General features: G+C 45.9%; 1 protein-coding gene across 3 annotated transcripts in view; it reads right to left on the bottom strand.

Moving 5' to 3' along the window:
• The window catches only part of CGN (cingulin), a 29,494-nt gene extending 9,458 nt beyond the window's left edge, over positions 1 to 20,036 (bottom strand). Inside the window, exons 1-10 of one of the 3 annotated variants that reach the window (XM_049880477.1) lie at positions 19,998 to 20,036; positions 13,691 to 14,571; positions 12,727 to 12,827; positions 12,520 to 12,589; positions 12,320 to 12,415; positions 9,972 to 10,099; positions 9,180 to 9,312; positions 8,629 to 8,841; positions 7,880 to 8,028; positions 7,542 to 7,674 (exon numbers count right to left, since the gene is read on the bottom strand). In XM_049880477.1, the coding sequence (XP_049736434.1) occupies positions 7,542 to 7,674; positions 7,880 to 8,028; positions 8,629 to 8,841; positions 9,180 to 9,312; positions 9,972 to 10,099; positions 12,320 to 12,415; positions 12,520 to 12,589; positions 12,727 to 12,827; positions 13,691 to 14,557 (1,890 nt within the window). In that variant the 5' untranslated portion in view covers positions 14,558 to 14,571; positions 19,998 to 20,036. Of the gene's footprint in view, positions 1 to 7,541; positions 7,675 to 7,879; positions 8,029 to 8,628; positions 8,842 to 9,179; positions 9,313 to 9,971; positions 10,100 to 12,319; positions 12,416 to 12,519; positions 12,590 to 12,726; positions 12,828 to 13,690; positions 14,572 to 16,312; positions 16,372 to 19,811; positions 19,900 to 19,997 lie in introns of those variants that run through there. The other 2 variants (XM_049880476.1, XM_049880475.1) reach the window with 2 other exon arrangements.
• Positions 20,037 to 21,029: the final 993 nt, after the last annotated feature.

The following is a 21,029-nucleotide window of genomic DNA, read 5'->3' as shown; positions in this document are numbered from 1 at the left end:
ATACCACAGGAGACACAGAGAAGGCATACATGGGACCCAGCCTTTCAAGATCATAAATCTAGCAGGGGCCAGAAGTCTAATAGAAATAATGAAAAATGAATAATAGAATTATTCAAATGCAAAGTGAACAAATACAGACTCTAATCACAGAGTTCAAAAGAGGGAGAGAACTCTTGCTAGGAAATGCTTCAAGGTCAAGAGGACACTACTGGGCCTGGACAGATGAATGGGTAAAGTAGGGTAGAAAGTGGTACAGGAAGGGCATCCTGGTAAAGGGAATTACGTGAGTGAAAGAGGGAGATGGAAATTTGCATAATATATGTGTTGTACATAAATGAAAGCTTGTGTAAGGCCTGGTTCATCCTTAATCATTTAAAAACTAGAGAAATTAAGATTTCCCTGGATTATTAAATACCAAAATCACATGGATTCAAGCAGTGGTTTTCAATCCTAGTTAGACATCAAAACCCGAGGACATGATATCTCTGAGACTTGCTTCAAAACTTATGGAGACTCAGCAGATGAATCCTGATCAAAAAGAGGAAAAATGTGGAACAGAATTTCAAATTCTTACAGAAACCAGACTTACTGGACCTATTGCTGACTGGGAGGACACCCAAATCTATTGCCCTGAGACAATTTTTAAGCCTTGAACCAAAGCTATCCCATGAAGTCATTTTTAAGCTAAACAACAGCTTAGCTCAACTAGTTAAGAATGTTGGCCTTGAGCAGTGCACTCTTATAAAGAATTATCTATATGAGATCTAACTGACAGCAGTAACTCTAAAACACAGGGGAGAAGTTTAAGGTACAGAGAGATTAGGTTAATGGTGGTGAAACAACATGGACAGGGGTAGGGAGAATGGTGACACAATGCAAAGAATATAACCAATGTTACTGAACTGTACAAGTAGGAAATGTTGAATGGATGGATATTTTGTTATGTATATTTTCACCAAAAACAAAACAAAAATGGGGAGAGAAAAAAATAGGGAAAATCAGTAAAACCAAAAACTGGTTCTTTGAAAAGATCAACAACAAAACTGACAAACATTTAGCCAGACTGACCAAGAAAGAAAAGGAGAGAAGATGCAAATATCTAAAGTCAGAAATGAAAAGGGGGACATTACACCCAACTCTAAACAAATAAAAAAAATCATGAAAATACTATGAAGAATTGTATGCCAACAAATTAGATAACAAAGATGAAATGGACAAATTCCTAGAAAGACACAAACTACCAAAGCTGGATCAAGAAGAAATAGAGAATCTGAATAGATTTATAAACGAAGAGATTGAATTGGTAATCAAAAAACCCCCCACAAAGAAAAGCCCAGGACCAAATGGCTTCAATGGCAATTTTTACCAAATGTTTAAAGAAGAATTAACACCAATCCTTCTCAAACTCTTCCAAAAAATAAAAAGAGGAGTCAACACTTCCTAACTCATGAGTCCAGTGTTACCCTGATACCAAAGCTAGACAAAGACATCACAAGAAAAGGACACTACAGACTAATATCCCTTATGAATACAAACGCAAAAATCCTCAGCAAAGTACTAGCAAACCAAATGCAGCAGCATACTAAAAGGATTATACACCATGACCAAGTAGGATTTATTCCAGGAATGCAAGGGTAACTCAACATGCAAAAATTAATCACTGTAATACACCATACTCTTAGAATGAAGGGGGAAAAAAATACGATCATCTCAGTTGATGCAAAAAAATCATTTGACAAAATCCAACACCCTTTCTCGATTAATACACTAGGAAAATTAGAGAATTTCCTCAGACTGATAAAAGGCATCATGAAAAGCCCACAGCTAACAACATACTTAATGGTGAAAGACTGAAATCTTTCCCCACAATACAGTGTGGTACTGACATAAGGACTGATATATAGATCAATGGAATAGAATTGAGGGTCCTGAAATAAAGCCATAAATGATTTCTAACAAGGGTGCCAAGTCCATTAGGTGGAAACATAATCTCTTTAGTAAATGGTGCTGAGATGACTTGATAGCCACACGCAAAAAAATTAAGTTGGACCCCAACCTCACACCAAATACAAAGATTAACTCAAAGTGGATCAAAGATCTAAATGTAAGAGGTAAAATTATGAAACTTTTAGAAGAAAACACAGCTGTAAATCATTGTGACCTTGGATTAGGCAACAGTTTCTTAGATATGAAACCTAAAGCCCAAGCAACCAAAGAAAAAAGTAGATAAATTGGACTTCATTAAAATTAAAAACTTTTCTTTGGTGCAGGGTAAGACAGTACACGATACAGCTGGAAGTCAGCACAACTTGACCAAGGCAAAGTCACAGAAGCTTCACAGACACATCCAAACTCCCTGAGGGACCAAATTACTGGGCTGAGGGCTAGGAACCATGGTCTCAGGGGACATCTGGCTCAACTGGCATAACATAGTTTATAAAGAAAAATAGGATGTAGATATTCCTGCTTTGGTGAGTAGCATCTGGGTCTTAAAAGCTTATGAGTGGGCATCTAAGATACTCCACTGGTCCCACCCTGTCTGGAGCAATGAAGAATGAAGAAAACCAAAGACACAAGGGAAACCTTAGTCCAAAGGACTAATAGACCACAACTACCATAGTCTCCACCAGACTGAGTCCAGCACAACTAGATGGTACCCGGCTACCACCACTGACTGCTCTGACAGTGATCACAATAAAGGATCCCAGACAAGGATGGAAAAAAATGTAGAACAAAATTCTAAGTCACAAAAAAAAAAAAGACCAGACTTACTGGTCTGATGGAGACTGAAGAAACCTGAGAGCATGGCCCCTGGACACCCTTTTTAACTCAGTACTGAAGTCACCCTTCAGCCAAAGATTAGACAGGCCCATAAAACAAACACCAGTACAAGTATACAAGACTAAATGGGCACACCAGCCCAGGGGCAAGGACGAAAAAGCAAGAAGGGACAAGAAAGGTAGACAAACGGAAATTGGGAACCCAATGTCTAGAAGGAGAGAGTGTTGACATGTCACGGAGTTGGCAACTAATGCCACAAAACAATATGTGTATTAATTGTTTAATGAGAAACTAATTTGCTCTGTAAACCTCATCTAAAGCACAATTTAAAAAAAAAAAATGGTGAGTAAAATGACAAATGCCCTTGAACCTACGATACAACCTAATAAAAACATTAAAAAATTTTTTTTAATTTTCAGCCATCTAAGATACAACTCTTGGTTTCTACTTGTCTAGAACAAAAGAGAATGAAGGAAACTAAAGACTCAGAGAAGAAACTAGTCCACAGGACTAATAGCCTACATGAACCATGGCTTTATCTAGCCTGAGGCCAGAACTAGATGGTGCCCAGCTACCAATCCTGATCATTCTGACCAGGGACACACTAGAAGGTCCTGGATAGGAAGGGAAAAAAATATAAAACAAAACTCAAATTCCTAAAAAAGGCGAGACTTACTGGACTGATAGAGACGAGAAGAACCCCCAAGACTATCGCCCTAAGATACCCTTTGAACTTGGAACTGACCACCCCTATTGGTCACATTTCATCCAAATAATAGATTGGCTTATAAAATAAATGATATCATCCGTGAATACTGTGCTTCCTTAAATAATCAGCTATATGAGACCAAACAGTCAACATTTCCCCTAAAATAAAGACGAGAAGCTAACGAGGGGCAGGGAAGCTAGATTAATGGAAACAGAACAAAAAGAATGGAAATAATGAGAAGGTTGACAAATTGTGAAAAATGTAACCAATGCCATGGTACAAGTTGTGTAAAATGGTTAAATGGGAACCTACTTTGTATGTAAACTTTCACCTAAAACACAATATAATATTAAAAACAAAAAAACCCTATGGAGCACAGTTCTACTCTGGCATACATGGGGTTGCCGTGAGTTGAAAAAATAAAATAAAAACCTTTGTCCATCAAAAGACACAATCAAGAAAGTAGAAGGATAACCCACAGAATGGAAGAAAATATTTGCAAATCATATATCTGATAAGGGAAATGTACCTAGAATATATAATATTTACAACCAAATAATAATAAGAAAAATAACCAAATTTAAAAATGAGCAAAGGATGTGAATAGACATTTTTCCAAACCAAAAACCAAACCTGTTTCTGTTGAGTTAATTTCAACTCATACCGACCCTATAGGACAGAGTAGAACTGTCCCACAGGGTTTTCAAGGAGCACCTGCTGGTTTCAAGCTGCCAACCTTTTGGTTAGCAGCTGAGCTCTTAAGTGCTGCGCCACCAGGGCTCCAAGTCAAAGAAGCCAGTCACGAAGGATCACATATTTTATGATTACATTTATATGAAATGTCCAGAATACACAAATTCATAGGCAGAAAGTAGATTAGTGGTTGCCTAGGGATGGGTGGGAAACCCTGGTGGTGTAGAGGTTAAGTGCTATGGCTGCTAACCAAAAGGTCGGCAGTTCGAATCCACCAGGCGCTCCTTGCAAACTCTATGGGGCAGCTCTACTCTGTCCTACAGGGTTACTATGAGTCGGAATCGACTAGACAGCAGTGGGTTTGGTTTTGGTTTAGGGATGGGTGAGAGGAGGGAATGGGATGTGATTGCTAATGGGTACAGGGTTCTTTTTTGGGGGTGATGATGCAGTATGATTAATTACTTTTGCATGTGGCCTCTCTAGCCATGGTCTTGTGACTCCCACCCAGGTAACTGGGTGGGGCTGTGCATATAATTGTGGCCCACAGAGGGGATTGATCAGTTTTGCCTTAAAAGAGAGTCAATTCCAGAGCACAGAGGAGAGCCCACCACCACCAAAGAAGGAGAGACCCACAGCAGAAACCCGCAGCAGAGGGACCCGCAGGAGACAGTGCAGTTGGCTTCCCAGCCCATGGAACAAGAAAGCCGAGTGCCTTTGGGCAGACACTGAGGGCCTGGGAGAAGTTTATGCCTGGCCCACAGATTGGGGACTTGCTAGCCTCCATAACCTTGTGGACCATTTCCTTTATATGGTCTGTGAGTTGTATGACACCTTGCAAGAAATTTAGGGAGCCCAAAGAGGGAGAGTACTGAGGTGAGAGGGAGTAGTTGATGTTAGAGATGATGGAATGGTACAGCAGCTTGGAAAGGTTAGAAATTTGGGACATCTTTAACCTCTGCCTCATAGGAACAGCCTCGTGCTGATCATTATAAAAGAAATCATTCGTTTACATGATAAAAATATTCTGAAATTAAATAGTGGTGATGATTGCACAACTTTGTGAATATGCTAAAAGCCACTGAATCATACGCTTTAAAAGGGTGAGTTTTATGGTATGTGAAATTATCTCAATTAAAAAAATATGAGTGTCTTCAACAAATGGTGCTGGCAAAACTGGATTTCCATATGCAGAAAAATGAAACAAGATCCATACCTCATACCATACACAAAAAACTAATTCAAAATGGATCAAGGACCTAAATGTTACATTTAAAACCATAAAGTTCTTGGAAGAAAATATAGGAGCAAAGCTTTGGGACCTAATTTTCTTCAATGATGGATTATCAAACACAATGATGAATACACTAGCAACAAAGTATATACATATATAATGTGGAGGAAGAGTGAATTGGCTATTTAAAAAAAAATTATTGAAAACCAAAGCATGTAACATAATAAATGCTGGTGCTGCTCTGACTTCTTAAAAAATATTTACACACACACACACACACACACATAATAAAATGAGCTCTGGTTCTAATTCTTTAGCCATTAGCTACTTTGGAAATTCAGAAAGTACCATAATTAGGCTGAAGGATTGTATAATATGTAGTGAGTCTTCCATGTAAGGCACTAACAAATTACAAAAGAAAAATAGCAGTGTGTGGTCTATGTTGGATTTGGTTAGTCTGTTTACCTAAAGTATAATCTGTTTATTGATTATATATTTGATAAAATATATGAGATAAATAAAACACTACTTATTGCTTTTAGCTTCCCAGCTTTACCCAGCATGATAAATTAACTGAGACAGTCCAGAGGAATGTCTAAGTTCTCTGTGTCAGCTTATACAGTTAGAAGACCTCCAACTACCCTTGGTATTTGTTAACAGCAAAACAATACAGTAAAAATTTAAGAGCATTTTTCACTTCGCCATTCTTTCAGGAGTTCCCTTGAGCAAACAGAATTTTACATTACATATACACCGCCACAACAACCACACTTAATTTGGATAACGTTTGTTATGTTTTTCTTGACCCGATACTGTGTGTAAGGCTGAGGATTTTATTTATCTGGAAAATCATCATTCAGAGCTATGTTTCTTTACTCATTTAAAAATATGACCACCTTGCTTAAGAAGTATTGAGTTTTCCATTTAGGGTGATGAAAAACGTTTAGAAATGGGTAGCAGTAATGGTCACACAATGTGCTAAATGTAATTAATGTCACTGTAATTAAAATGGTTAAAATGGCAATTTTTTTGTTATACATAACTTACCACAATAAAATTCCGAAAAAAAGATATACATGTATATTAACATTACCTTGATTAAAATTAGGCAATCATTACCTTGATTAAAATTAGGCAATCTCACAGTATAGGCATGACAAATAAGTATTGATGAATTAACTTGTTAACTGAGCACCTACTATATATTCAGCATAGCAAATCAAGAAAATGTAGACCTAGGAGGATCCTCAGGGGGCCATAAATGCCAGTCCCTATAATTAATGAAAATACTTTCCAAGTTATCTAAATCATCTAAAATAACTAGTTGTCCTCTCATTCCTTAATAAACTAAAACAGTTCATTAATTGAGTTTATTAATTTAATTTTATGATCGTACCACTTGTGACCTATATATAAACTTTCAGCATTCATGCATGATAAAAAGAGGATTTTCTTAAAAAAGAAAGAAGACCAAAGAGAGGAAATCTTACCACAAACTTCAAGTGTTGCAGGCTATGCTGACTAGGGAGACGGACACATTAAACACTAGTATCTTTTAATTCCCCATGTCCAGACTCCGTACTCTCTAAACAGCCTCCAGGTTACAATTTGGCTTCCATGTAGGTCAGCTGGCCACACCAGCACAGTGTTCCAGTCCATGTGACAATACTTCTTGTTATCCATTTTAAATTAATAAACTGGCATTCTAACTGGAAACATTTATTTCACAAATGTAGGTAATGAGTCCTTCCTAAGAGGCAGAGCAACTCTTGCCATGCCAACCAAATTAGGGTTCTGAGCCTGCAAAAATGACCCTGGAAATTTCACAAATCTACCCAACTGCTGCTACGCATGAGGTCTCTTGGGAGGCAGCCAGCAGCCAGCTGGCTGTACCCCAACCTGGCCTCTGAGAGCTCTTTCCATTAGAAACTTCTACGCTCGGCAAGGAGATTAGCCCTGCTGGATTGGACAGTGTGTGCTGGGAAGGAGATAAAGCTCAGCAGGCAGGATGGGGCCCAAAAATCAAGCACACCTGAGACAGCTGCAGTAGTCTGGAGGCCCCTATGGGCAGGTGAGGCAGGTGCCTATCATCCCAGCTGGTCCTTCTACCCCCCAACTTCCAAGTACCTTCTTGAGCTCCTCAACCTGGCGAGTATCTCCAGCACCAGCTCGGGCCTGCCCTAATTCTCTCTGCAAGGCCTCCATCTTCTCCCCAAGCTCGTCTTCCATCTCCTCCTTCTCCATCCGCAGCTGTAGGAGTCTGCGTCCAGGGAGGTGATATAAAGGGGGAGGGGAAGAAGGTCAAGCCACTTGCCTCAAGGCCAGCACACTGGGTACCAACTCTCAGAAGGGAGGAAAGCAGATGTGGAAAAGAACACCTGAGAAATGGGTGAGTAAGAGCAGAGCATGGGTAGAAAGGAAGAGGGATGTTAGAAGCACCCTTGAGAGAGGGGCAAGGTCCTTACTCCTGCTTGGTGGCTCTCAGCTCCTCCTTGTTCTTCTGGAACATGCTCTGCCAATGCCCTGTCTCCTCTGAGCTCTCCTCCAGCTCCCGCTGCAGCCCTCGCACCAGGGCTGACATCTTCTGCCTCTCAGCCTCCAATGCTGCGTGGTCCTAGGGAGGAGTAGAGTGAGGGACCAGAAGGCTCAGAGGGAAGGGCTCACCCTAAACCAAGGTGTGAGTGTGTAGAAGGGGAGACTCAGGCCCAAAAGGCACTGTGCAGGCTGCACACCCAGAAACCCCAGTGGTACCTGGTACAATACTAGCAGGAGGCTCTCTCCCCAAGTCACAGCCCACCCCTTTGTCCTCTTATTTCCCCCATGGGACTTGGCTCACACACCCTCATCGTACTTCTGGCCTGCACCCTGCCTTTGCCTTTGTAGGTTTCTAGACAACGTTTTCACTTCATCTCACACGTGTACTATACAGTGAGTTTCCAATTACAACCGTGTAAAGTCCCAAGGGAGCCCTGGTGGCACAGTGGTTAAGAACTTGTCTGCTAACCAAAAGGTTGGCATTCTGAACCCACCAGCTACCCCTTGGGAACCCTATGGGGCAGTTCTACTCTGTGCTGTAGGGTCGCTATGAGTTGGAATTGACTCAGTGGCAATAGGCAGGCAGGCAGAGTCCCGAAATGCAAGGCCTCAAGACCCCAAGGCAGCCCCTCTTCCCTGGCAAGGCCCACTTCTCCCAGCCCCTGCCCTCATCACATGCCTGGGTTGCATCCTGCATGCTCCGGCGAAGCTGTTCTGTGTCTCGCTGGTATTGCTGCCGGACATGCTCTACCTCCTGGTCACGGGAGGCCACCTCCTCCTTCAGGGCCCCTTTCAGGGCTGTCAACTCCCGTTCCCGCAGCCTCAGCTGCTCCTCTATCCGCTGCTTCCCCTCCAAGACCTCTTCCAGAAGCTCCCGGGTCTCTATCAGGTCCTGGGGAAAGTGAGGATGGGAGCACAGGGTGACCGTATTAGGGTCCATCTGTCCATTAATATTCATTCATCCATTCAACAAATATTTACTGAGCACCTTCTACGTGCTAGGCATTGTACCAGGTGCTCTCTGCCCTCTAAGATGCCTAGTTAAGATAAAGGAAACCCATTATTCTGGGCTCTACCCCACTCGCCATTTGAGTCTGCCTGAAGCACACTAATGGGAATCCCTAATAAACCACCTCCTTCCCATACTTTGAAGAAACTGTGAATGAACAGACTTGAGGACGTTCCAGGGGGAAGAAATCAGGGGCCAGGATACCCAAGCCTGCTCCCTACCTTCGTTAGCACCTCTTTAGCAGGCTCCAGACCCTGGGCCTGTTTCAGCTTGTTCTGCAGCTCCATCACCTGAGTCTCCAGTTCATGTCGTAACCGTTCACCCCGGTCCAAGAGGAGCTTCATGTTCTGCAGCCTAATAATTAACATTTATTAAGCACTATGTGTCAGGAAGTTTCCAGAACTTTACATATATTAACTTATTTAAACCTCTTCCATGATTGTTCAAATCTCAACGAGGCCTTCCCTGACTACCTGATTTAATACTGCAACTTGCTCCCCGTTAAACCCAGCCCTCCTGATCTGCTTTATCCTGCTCTACTTCACCTTCTAATATGTTACAAATTTACTTACATCATATGTTCATTGCTTACTGTCTGCTCCCCCTCACCAGAAACTAAGCTTCTAAGGAGCAGGGCTCTTCATCTGTATGATTCGCTGATGTACCCCAGGAACCAAGATCAGTGCCTGCCACAGTTTTCACTGTGAAAATGTCTCCTGAGTGAATGAATGAATCCCCACAACAATTCTGAGAAGTAGATACTATTATCATCCCCATTTTATAGATTAAGAACATGAGGCACAAAGGCAACCCCACCTAGCTCCAGTGGAGCTGTAACCACTACAACTAACCTGCCTGATAGTGAGGGTAAAGAGAAAGGTCCTGTCTTTAAACCATCTCTGCCTCATTCAGCTTCTGGAGATTTCCTTCTGCCTTCCTGAGCCCTGAGGACAGGAATCTAAGTGCACCTAGGCCCCCCAAGCAGGCCCACATGCACCAACAACTGCACTCACTCCTTGGTGCTCTGCTGGGCCTCCCCCTTCCTCTTCTCCAGCAGCTCCTTCAATCGGCTGCACTCCTCCGCCTTCTCTTCCAGCTCCAGCTCCAGCCCCACCCGGGACGGCTCTAGCTTCTGCCGCTTCTGGAAAAGGGAAGGAGAACACAGTGGGTGAAAGGTGGGAAAAGCCTCTCAGAAGGAAGGATAATGAGAATACCAAATATTTATTAAACACTTACTATGTGACAAGCACTGTACTAGGGACCTTATGTGTATTACCTGCATTTAACCCTCCTAACAACCCTTGGTACTTGTGATGGTTTAAAATATGCCCACACAGAAGAACTGGATGGTGCCTGGCTACCATTACGCAGTGTTTTGATCAAAAAGTCTATAGTAGAATCCTGATCAAAAGGGGGGAAAGGCGGACTTTTCAAATTCTCATGGAATTCAGACTTTCTGGAGCCATTGAGGTTGGATGAACCCCCAAAAACTTCTGCTCTGAGATAATCTTTAAACCTTACACCAAAAATATACCCAGAAGTCTTCTTTAAACCAAACAATAGTTTAGCTTAATTAGTAAAGAATGTCTGCCTTGGGCATTGTGCTCTTTTAAGAACTATCTCTATGGCATCAAATTGACAACACCATCTTGAAAGATTAGATAGGAAACCTAGAGGGCAGTGAGTTTATGTTAGTGGGGGAGGAACAACTTAGAAAAGGAGGGTGAGAATGGTTGCACAACTTGAAGAATGTAATCAATGTCACTGAATTGTACATGGATAAACTGTTGAATTATATATGTTCTGCTGTGTATATTTCTCAACAACAACAAAAAATATGTCCACAAATCTTTGCCATTCCTCTTTAAAGGTGAAGCCTAATTCCCCTCCCCTGAATATGGGCTAGACTTACGGATTCTCTTCTAATAAATAGAAAAACAGGGAAGTGACGTGTGATTTCCAAGAGTAGGTCATAAAAAGGCACCGTGGCTTCCTTCTTGCCTTCTCTCTTGGATCACTCACTCTGGGAGAAAGTAGCTGCCATGCTGTGAAACACCTGAGTAGCCCTATGAAGAGGTCTGCACAGCAAGTAAATGAGGCCTCCAAACAACAGCCGGTTTCAAAGCAGATCCAACTCCAGTCAAGTCTTCTAATGACTATAGCCCCAGCTGATAACTTTATGGAACCTCATGACAGACCCCGAGCTAGAACGACCAAGCTAAGCTGCTCCCAGACTCCTGGCCGTCAGAGACTGTGAAGACAATAAATTTTTCCTTTTTTTATGCTGTTAAGTTTTGGGGTAATTTGTTACACAATAATAAATAACAAATACAGTACTATTATTACTCTCACTTTATAGCTAGGGAAACAGATGTTTAGAAAATTTAAAAAACTTGCCTAAGGTCAGTCATGCAGCCAACAAGTAAGGGTACCAGTATTTGAACCCAGGCAGCTGGACTCCATAGCCTACCAACTAACGACTAACTACACTGTGCTACTAGGAAATAAGAGAAGTTACAACTCAACACTTTCCAAGTACGGATTATGTACAAGGCAATACTATGAGGTGGGGGCAGCATTAAATAAAAAAATAAATAAATAAAGGAGTTATTTAACTCCTTCTCTGCAACCTACTACCTTGGGCAATTTACTTAACTTCTCTGATCTTCAGTTTTCTTATCATAAATGGATCCAGAATGCCTGCTTTACAGGGTTGCTATAATGATTACATATTAACCAGGACACTATCTATTACAAAAATTATCTTCAATAAATGACAGCTACTATTGTTGCCATCATAATTATCATGATTATACCCACTGCCATCGAATCAATTCCGACTCATAGTGGACCTTGTAGGACAGAGTAGAGCACCCCCACAAGGTTTCCAAGGCTGTAATCTTTACAGCAGCAGGCTGCCACATCTTTCTTCTGCAGAGCAGCTGGTGGGCTCGAACCACCAACCTTTGGGTTAGCAGCCGAGCACTTAACAACTTCACCACCAATAAGTGGGTATTATTGTCCGCATTTTTCAGATAAAGAGAACTGAAGCACAGAGTAATTTAAGTAAGTAACTTAGGTAGTCTGGACAAGATTCATAAAGCCAGTAAGTGGCACAGCAAAGATGGGAACTCCCAAAGGAAATGGAATGGAAGGTAGTTGGATCCCTAATGCAGTGTGCCTCCCTGAGCTTCAGAGAGCCCCAGAAGTCCTTTCTGAGATAGGGCACACTCGTATCTCTTGTCTCACAGGACACAAAAGTGCTTGTTTCATTGCTTAGAGGAGCCAGTCCAGCCCATCTCCAGGGCAGGGCTCTTTCCCTGGGATCACTCATCCTTTCACTCCTCTAACCTCTCCTCACCTTCACCTCTTCATCCAGCTTTTGCTGTAGCTCCTCCACTTTTCGGGTGAGCTCGCCCTGCCCTGCCAAGGCCTTAACTGGACCAGGAGAGGCCATCTGCCAGAGACATGGGTGGAAAGGAAGTGAGTCCACAGCCAGATCCTCTAAGGCCTCAAGGCTCTAGCCCTGCCCCTTGCTCCCATCCCGAGAAAGCCACTCACCACCAGAGGCTGCATCTGCTCCAGCACCAAACTGACCTTCCTCCTCACTGAGGTTTCACTTTCTGAACTTCTAGAGGATGAAAGAGCAGAAGCAAGAGTTAGAGAAGAAAGAGGTAGCAGAGATGAGGAAGAGGGAAGATGGGGAATGAAGTTAAAAGGAAAGGAAAACAGAGGTGTGTGCCTCCACTGTGGGGCGGCCCTACTCACCCCTCCCGCAAGATGCCATAGACGGTGGCCTTCATATGATCCACACTGCCTGGTGGGGCTGCCTCCTGCTGGTCTCTGAGAAGGTCTGGGGTTGATTTGAACTGCAAAGATAGAAGCCCAAAGGAACAGGAAGATTAGGACCAGAGGCATGTATGGGGTTTAGACGGAGCAGAACTAGCAGTTGGAAGATGAGGCCCTTCAAACATGATGAACAAGCCTGAAACAGGGTAAGGTGGCAACCCTGCTGAGCCCTGAGCAATGGGCCAGGAGAGGTCCGTGCAAGATATACCTCTCTGCTATTGTTGAAAAACAGATTTTACTGGACAAGCAGATCTCGACCAGCTATGAGCTGTGTCACAAGTAAATTGTCACTAATGATAGTTAATGTGTCCTATTTTTACACAAATAACAGGCACCTTCTACAGTTGGTCTGCCAACTGCTCCCACCCTTCCCCCGCCCTGCCCCCAGGTATTAAGCACTGCTATGCCAATTTTTTTTTTTTTTCACATGTTGCTGTAAAAAAAATTAGTATAGCATGTTTACAAAAATACCTGGTGGGGGGGAGGAGCTGTTGGTAAACAAATGTAGAAAGTGCGTGTTATTTGCATAAAAATAAGATACTAGGGCTTGTAAATGATTTGAGAATGGATTCAATTTTGTCTCAAGTAAAGTCCCACCTCCACTTAGTTGCAGTCCTCAAATGTTAGTGACTGAAGCACAGTTAAGGGTTGGGGCAATAACCAATTACTCTCCATGCTTGTGAATGATGATTTTGTAGTTCTATTTTCTTTAGAATTTTACCCATGGAAGTATCTTATACATGTGAATATCATCCATTAAGTGGTTGCATGAAGTGAAGGAAAAAAGGTAGGGACTTGCTGCTCTAGGTTATTTGAATTGGCAAGGGGTCCATCATGGGTCAGGGCTGATGGAAGGGGCTGGGGGTTGGGCATGAGCTCTGACCTGCAGCATAGCAGGGTCCTGTGCTCTCCCACGTGACTCCTCAAAACTCTGAAGGACCCAGTCCTGGGTCTGCCGGGAACGGCTGAAGCCACTGAGAGGGCTCTGGCTCTGGGCTGGCTGTTTTGAGCTCCCCACATGGCTGTCATACTTCATGCTAGGGGACAGGTCATTGGGGGACCGACGTTCCCGCTCCTCAAGGGTGTCCCGTTGGAGCCGGCTGTCCAGGCTCTGGCTCCGCTTGCGCTGTTCATGGGGCAATGTCCGTGTACGGCGGCCAGTCCGGCCCCGGGCCTGGCCCCCAAGGCGACCATCAAACTTGTTGATGAGCGAGTCCACTGAGGACAGGGGAGCAGTGTCAATGGTGCTACCTGGGGAGGCCCCCTGGGGGGCTAACTCCAGCAGGCTGGTGCTCCTGTTGCTTGGAGCCATAGGGGTAGGGACTGCCAGTGAGGCCTGTGACTGGGAACGGAGTAGTCTTCCATTCCAGTGGGTCCCAGGCTCCTCATCAGATGCGCTGCCCTGCGAGGAGGCAAGAAACCCCTTGGCCTGAGAGTAGGGGTTCTCGGGGAGTTCCGAGTCAGAGCTCAGAGCTCCTGGGGCCCCTCGGTTGTTGGACCCCTTGATTTGGACCCCAAAGGAGTCACCACCCTTCTCCCCACTGTTGAGCACCACGAAGGGCTGCCCAGCAATGCCCTGCACGCGCACGGCAACTCCATAGGTGTTGGCTCTTGCATCCTTGGCTGGGCGTCGCACACCACGGCGTAGGGTACCCGTCTCGTCACCACCCATTGACTCTGTGATGAAGCGAATTTGGACTCCATGGTCCAGGGGGCCCCGGGGCTCAGCCATGGTAGCTGCCTGCTCCATGGGCAGGAGAGGTCCTGGAAGAGGGAGAAAGGAGATTAAACATTTTATGCCGAGAGACATGAAGTAGAAATCCAGAAACCTCCAGCTGCCCCGCTTTAATGGGGCTAGTTGCCTTGTCAGTTTTTTCTTTGTAGAACAGTGATTCTCATACTTTAACTGAGCAACAAGATCACTAGGAGGGATTATTAAAAAACGCAGATAGCTGGGCCCTACCGCCAGAGTTCCTGATTCAGTAAGTCTGGGGTGGGGGCTTGAGAATTTGCATTTCTAACAAGTTCCCAGGTGATCCTGATACGGCTGGTCCAGAAGAATCCATTTCTTCTGATATAGCTCCGGACAACTTGGTTTTGTTAAGAGTTTAAAAACTTTGATTGATATCCACACATACACCACCATGTCCCTCCTCCTCCTCCCTCAAGAAAGGACAGAACCCAACCCCTGCATGACAGATGTCAAAGTGTGCCATCCCATTTCTGGAAACTATTCAAAGAAAGTGATGCCTCCGAGGAAAGGAACCCAAGGGGTTAGGGGCAAGAAGGGGAGAGTGACTGACTTTCTACTGTGTATCTTTTTGTCCGTTTTGAGTTTGAAACCATACAGATGTATTACCTATTCGAGAAAAAATGTAAATATCATTTTAAGTGTCCCAGTCCAAGGGGCCACACAGCCAAGGCCATCTACAGACTAGCTCCCCAGATCCACATTGCCAAGCTCAGAGTCATCAAATGAAATGTATTCCAGGCATGCTCTGTTCCAGGAAACTCCAAGCAAAGAAAAAATGCAACTTCTCCACCCCTTCTGCTAGTCTCTACCAGAACCTAGCACCAAACTGGAGGAGGTGCCTGTAGCGTACCAGACAGAAACACAAACATGCAACTTGACCTCCCTGCGGAGCTCTGAGCCAAGGCAACTCGGCCAGGTCTGGCAGCCCAGACAACCCGTGTGAGATGAGGAGGGGAAGGGATGTAGAGGGGCAGAGTTCCACGTTAGGAAGGGCTGGTGTGGGGGGAAACAGCCTCCTATCTGAGGAAGCGCATTCACAGCCTTCCCAGCCTTTCCCCTCCACAGAAAAGAATAGGGAAGGAGGAGCCCCTTCTTGGTAGTGGTTCGTTGCCTTTTTTGACACTGGGTCCGCATTTGAGAAAATGATGACAGCAGTGCAACCTCCTCTAGGAGACAGCCCACACAAACTAGTATCGCACAATTTTAAGAGGTCCGTGGATACCTTAAGGCCCAACCGTCAACTTTTGAGGACCCTGGTCTCCCATTTTTTAGGCATTGGGGAGAACCTTAACCAATCTCTAACTCAGATACCCCAAACAGCAAGATATCTTACTGGCAGGATCCAAAATGGGACCAGAAACGAAGCTAGGAGGTAAAGAGGTAAGTTCTCCAAACCACTTATCCAGAGGCAGCCTGGCACAGTAGAAAAGCCACTGGACTAGTCTAACTCTGTTCTCCCTGGAGATGTATAACCTCGGGCAAATCACAACTTTTCTATGCCTCAGTTTCCATCTCTGTAAAAACTGGTATAATGATAATATCTCACAATGTAATTACCTGTGAGAATTAAATCAGACAACAACAAATTACACAGGCATATACCACTGTCAAATTTTATCAAGTTTTACACTTAAGATTTTGTTCTTTATTGTATTTAAGTCATACTTCAATATAAAGGTGGAAAAGTCAAGATATTAAACACGAAAGTACCTAGCAGAGTAGGCCTGTTACAAAGCTGACAATAAATGTTACCTTCACACATGCTGTTCCCTCCAACAGGGACTTCCCGGCTTCACCTGGTTCCTAGAAGAATGTCACTTCCTCAGAGAAGCCTTCCCTGACCATCCCTCCCCACAAACTAGGTCAGATCCATGTTATATCCTCTGCAGTTGTTCTTCAGTAGGTTTATCTCGGTTCGTTTTTATATATTTATTGAAGTCATTATTTGTTTCCTGTCCGTCTCCCCCACAGGATTACAGTCTCCTGGAGGGCAAAGGCCATGGCTATCAGCCGATTACTGTGTCCCCAATGCCTGGCACATGGTAGATATTGATAAATATTTGTGAAAGGTTGTATCCTGAACCAATGCAGACTTGCATAGCAGAAGGAGGAATTGCCCAGGGGTCCCTCACAGTTATGTCTTGTTTTCCCTCATAACAGGACCTCCTCCTGGCCTGAACTCTCTGCCCTACTCATTCACGACTTTAGATCCAGATGTGCCTAGACTGCCAGCTCTCAGAAACCACATGATTTATTCATGATGCAGCTCTCCTCTGTCAGCACATCTACTGATCTTCCAGATCCAGGTCAAGGAGCTCCTGGCCTAGGCCTGAGAGAGTACACAGCCCCTTGCCTGAGAGCACCAGCTCATTGAGAGGCAGATCCAGCACTCCCCCAGGTCCCAATGACTCCCTACCCTCAACCACCTTCAGTCCTGGGACACGTGGGTCAGGGGCCAGGATGGCTGGAGGGAATCTGTGAGGTGGGTCAGAAAGCAGGGCTCTAAATGATTCAGCATGGAAAACCCGAAACCTACCCACCACCTTCGGTTACAGAGGACAGCGGGGCGGGGCCAAGGGAGCAGCGCAGCTGTGGGCCTTGCCAAAGCCCCAGAGGCAGGTAAACAGTGATCTAGCACCAGGCAACATGAAGCCCAGAGCCTGAGCTCTCACCAGATGCCTGACCCTCCTGCCTCCCCTGGCGCATGCTCAGGGTCTCTCTCCACCAACTGTACTCCGGGAAGAGACCAGGCCACACTTAATTCTGTTTTCATCTGTCTGCCTCTGCCACTCCAGCTGGTAAGGAGGGAGGGGACACCCTTCACCTGTTTCAGAGCCACTTCTCCTAGTTACTCATTATCCTGCCCTGCCCCAATTCCATCACCTCTGGCCCAGTCTTATCGCCTGGCATCCAACTAGCAGTGACAGGGTCCCTGGACTCCTGGCAGGAAGTGGGAGTGGGGTGGTTTCAGGAAGGGCTGATATGCCCAAGACCAGGCAGTATGCTAGGTGCCACATATTGGCAGATTCAGAAAATGGGGGAACTAGAGGTATAGAGATTAGACTACCTCTTTCAGGTAACAAGGAAATCAAATGGTCAAAATAGAGGACAGCTCAGTGACTTTGATTGTTCTGCTCCCATTAAAGAGTTACAGAGGTAAGGAGGCTCCCAGTGGATCCAAAAAGAACCCCCAAGTGGAGTTCTGACTGTCCACTGAAAAAGCCAGAAACCTGAGAGCCAGGCTAGAGCTGCTCGGCCAGTGGGAAGAAAAACAATGAGGAACTGGATCCCTGTAAACTGGCTGGACTGGTTTGAGAGGCAAGGGGAAAGGCAGGGCCAGGGAGACTACACTGGCAGCTTGTAAAACAGACCAGAGAAATTCCACACCACATAGGAGGCAGAGGGGCAAGCCTGTGGGTAGGGGTTCTGTCCAGTCTGGCTGCCAAGGCCAAAGCTCTAAAGAGAGAGACAGAAGGTAGGGAGGGAACAGGCAGTGGGAGCAGACACACAAAGAACCCGGTGAGTGACAGGCCAGTGTGTGACAGAAGACTTTGTCTCCCTCTACTCCTCCCTCTCAAGCTCCCAAAGTTGCACTCCTGATTCCACACTTGCCTTGGCCACCCCCCAGCCCTGAGCTCTTCCCTCCCTCGCATGAAGAAAAGCAGCCCACCCCCTCCCATGATAAGTGTCTCTCCCCACATCCCACAGGGGCAATAGCATGCAGGTCAGCCTGTGGAAGGCAGAAAGGGGTTCTAGGACACCAGAATTCTTTAGAGCGAACCAAATCACTAGATAAGCAGCCCCCCAGAGCCAGCTCCCCAAATCCCAAATATCCAGGACAAAAGAAGAGGTGCACAGACACGTGTGGGCAGCCTGTCTACAATATAATAGCGGTTGCTAATTATTTCCCAATTACAACAACTTTCCTCAGGCAGGGCATCAAAGGGGCCAAGCTAAGGCTGGCTCTGGATGCCTTCCCTGCCTAAGGCGAGGAAATCTGCCTCAGAAGTCTTGCCTGGGACCCAACATGCACCTGTCATCTGGCCTGGAGACTTGAAGGTGCTAATTCTCCTAGTTGTGTCTCTCCTGAGGAGTCCTGACTGTTTCCTACAGCACAATGCCTGCCAGTCATCATGGTCGGGAGTCAGGATGCCTGGTGGGGCCTCAGAGAATAAGGGTGATTCTGGGAGGCATCAAGATAAATCGGTTGAGCTCCCAAACCTCACCCAATGGTCTCCATCTAGAAACACAGAAGAAGGTATGTGTGCTGGGGGGAACTGATATCTGCCCAGAGAAAGAGGCCTCGTTAGAAATAAGAATTTCTGCATATTTTATAGGCTCAGGGACCTATGCTTCCTCATATCCTCTCTAAAACCAAAACCATACCTATTGTCATCAAGTCAATTCTGACTCAGAGCAACAGCAGAACTGTCCCGTAGAGTTTCCAAGGCTGTAAATCTTTACAGAAGCAGACTGCCAGGAGGAGCGGCTGGTGGGTTCAAACCACCCACCTTTCGGTTAGCATCCCAGCGCTTAAACACAGCGCCACCAGAGCTCCTTATGTCCCTCTCTAGGAGAGCACTATCTCAAGAAGGAAATTCCTCCCTGGCGTGAAAGCAAAGGCAGACAGAAACCGTATCCCCTGAAATAGTTTCACACCTAGTAAAGAGATGGGGTGGTTTCTTGTTCTCCCCTCAGTGCCTCTTATCTGCAACTGTCTTCACCTGTAGGTGAACGCTTAGAGAAAGGCGCCACACCTCAGAGCCATCTCAAAGCCAGAAAGGAGGCGTCAACAACCAGCTCAGACCGGCACTGGGGTTTCAGGAAAACAGCACCTGCTGATGCCTTCCCCTTACTACCCTGAACCTTAGGCAGCTGTTCCCTCTGCCCAGCTGGGACTAACTCTCCCCGCACCACCCCGATCTCCAAGAGAAACTCTGCCCCTGGGGCTGGCGTCAAACCTCCAGACAAATCCTGGCTCTGAAATGCTTTCACGCACTGAGAAAAATCTTACCCTCAGGTGCCCCTCACCTGGTACCTTGCCAGCAACCTGCCCCAGGCCGCTTAGAGCAGGGGCCAGCTCTTAATCAAAGCTCCTACTCTCCCCTGACCTCCCCTCCTCCCCGCTCCAACTCAGCACCTGTGCCCTGGAAGGGGACATCCCTGGTCGCCGCAACCCCCCGCCCCTCAGGGGTACACCTGAGGGCTCGCTTGCCTCTCAGATGCCCTTGCCTCCGCCCGGTTGACTCACCCCAGCCGGGCTCGGCGCTCTCGGGCTCGCACTCCGGGCTCGGGCTAGAGCAGACCTGCACACGCGACTCCCGGGCCCTCCCACTCGGTCCCCCCGCGCTCCCTCCTTCTCTCTACCCCTCCCACCAACCTGTTACTCCCTACGGAGCTTCACTCCCATTGGCCGTCACCACCCGCCCCGCCCTACCCTTCCTCCGGTTGGTCGGCTTTCCGCGAGAGGCGGGGCTGCCGCCGCAGGGACCCCGGCCGGGGTCGCGAGCAGGGATGGGCGGGGGGGGGGCGGGTCACGTGGGTCGGCGGGCGCTCGGGGGGCGGGCGCTCGGGGGGCGGGGCGGCGAGGGGCACTGGGAAGCCATTTTGGGGGCGTAGCAGTTGGCCGCCGTGACCGCCCTCACCCCTTGCCCCGGAGCTACGCAGCTGCAGCATCTTCTCGCCTCTGCTGGAAGATAACCCCCGCCTCTAGTTTTCCCAACGGGAATCTCGGTCCAGAGCCTCTTTTGTCCTTCACTTAAAAACCCCAACCCAGTGCCGTCCAGCCGATTCCGACTTACAGTCCTTCACCTACCTGCGCATAAACCAAAATACACTCTCATCACTTTCTGCAGAAAAACCTCCCTTGTCCCTCGACATCAGAGCCCAATCCACCTGAGCTCGTCTTCCTTTTCCCCAACTAAACTAGAACCCCAGTCTTGGGTTCTCTTCCCCTACACCCTGGCCTCCACGATCATTTTACAGCCTGGCAACTTTTTCTCCAGTATATTACCTTCTAACTTATTATATGATTTAATTTTTTAAAATCACATTGTCTCCAATCCGACGATAAACTCCACCAGGACTGGGATCTGTTTTGTTCACTGCCTAGAACAGGGACAGGCACATATTAGGCGTTTAGTAATGGTTGCCATCCCTGGTTGTGAAGTGGTTAAGAGCTCAGACTGTAACCAAAAGATCGGCGGTTTGAATCTACCAGGCGTTCCTTGGAAACCCAATGGGGCAGTTCTACTCTGTCCTATAAGGTCTCTATGAGTCAGCATCGACTGGATGGCACACAACAACAGTAAATATTGGTTGAATGAATGAATGGAAACTGAGGGTATAAATTTACATTGAAGGGAAAAATATGAAGACCCTCATTCTAAACGGAAGGAAACTCAATCCCAGATTGTAAATTTACCTCGGAATTAGCCTTTCAAGAAGTAGGGAAATCGGTCCCCGGCTC

The sequence above is a fragment of the Elephas maximus genome, chromosome 3 (genome assembly GCF_024166365.1).
Source record: "Elephas maximus indicus isolate mEleMax1 chromosome 3, mEleMax1 primary haplotype, whole genome shotgun sequence".
NCBI classification, from domain to species: domain Eukaryota; kingdom Metazoa; phylum Chordata; class Mammalia; order Proboscidea; family Elephantidae; genus Elephas; species Elephas maximus.
The sequence above is the reverse complement of the archived record's forward strand: the minus strand, read 5'-3'. Positions and strand labels throughout refer to the sequence as shown.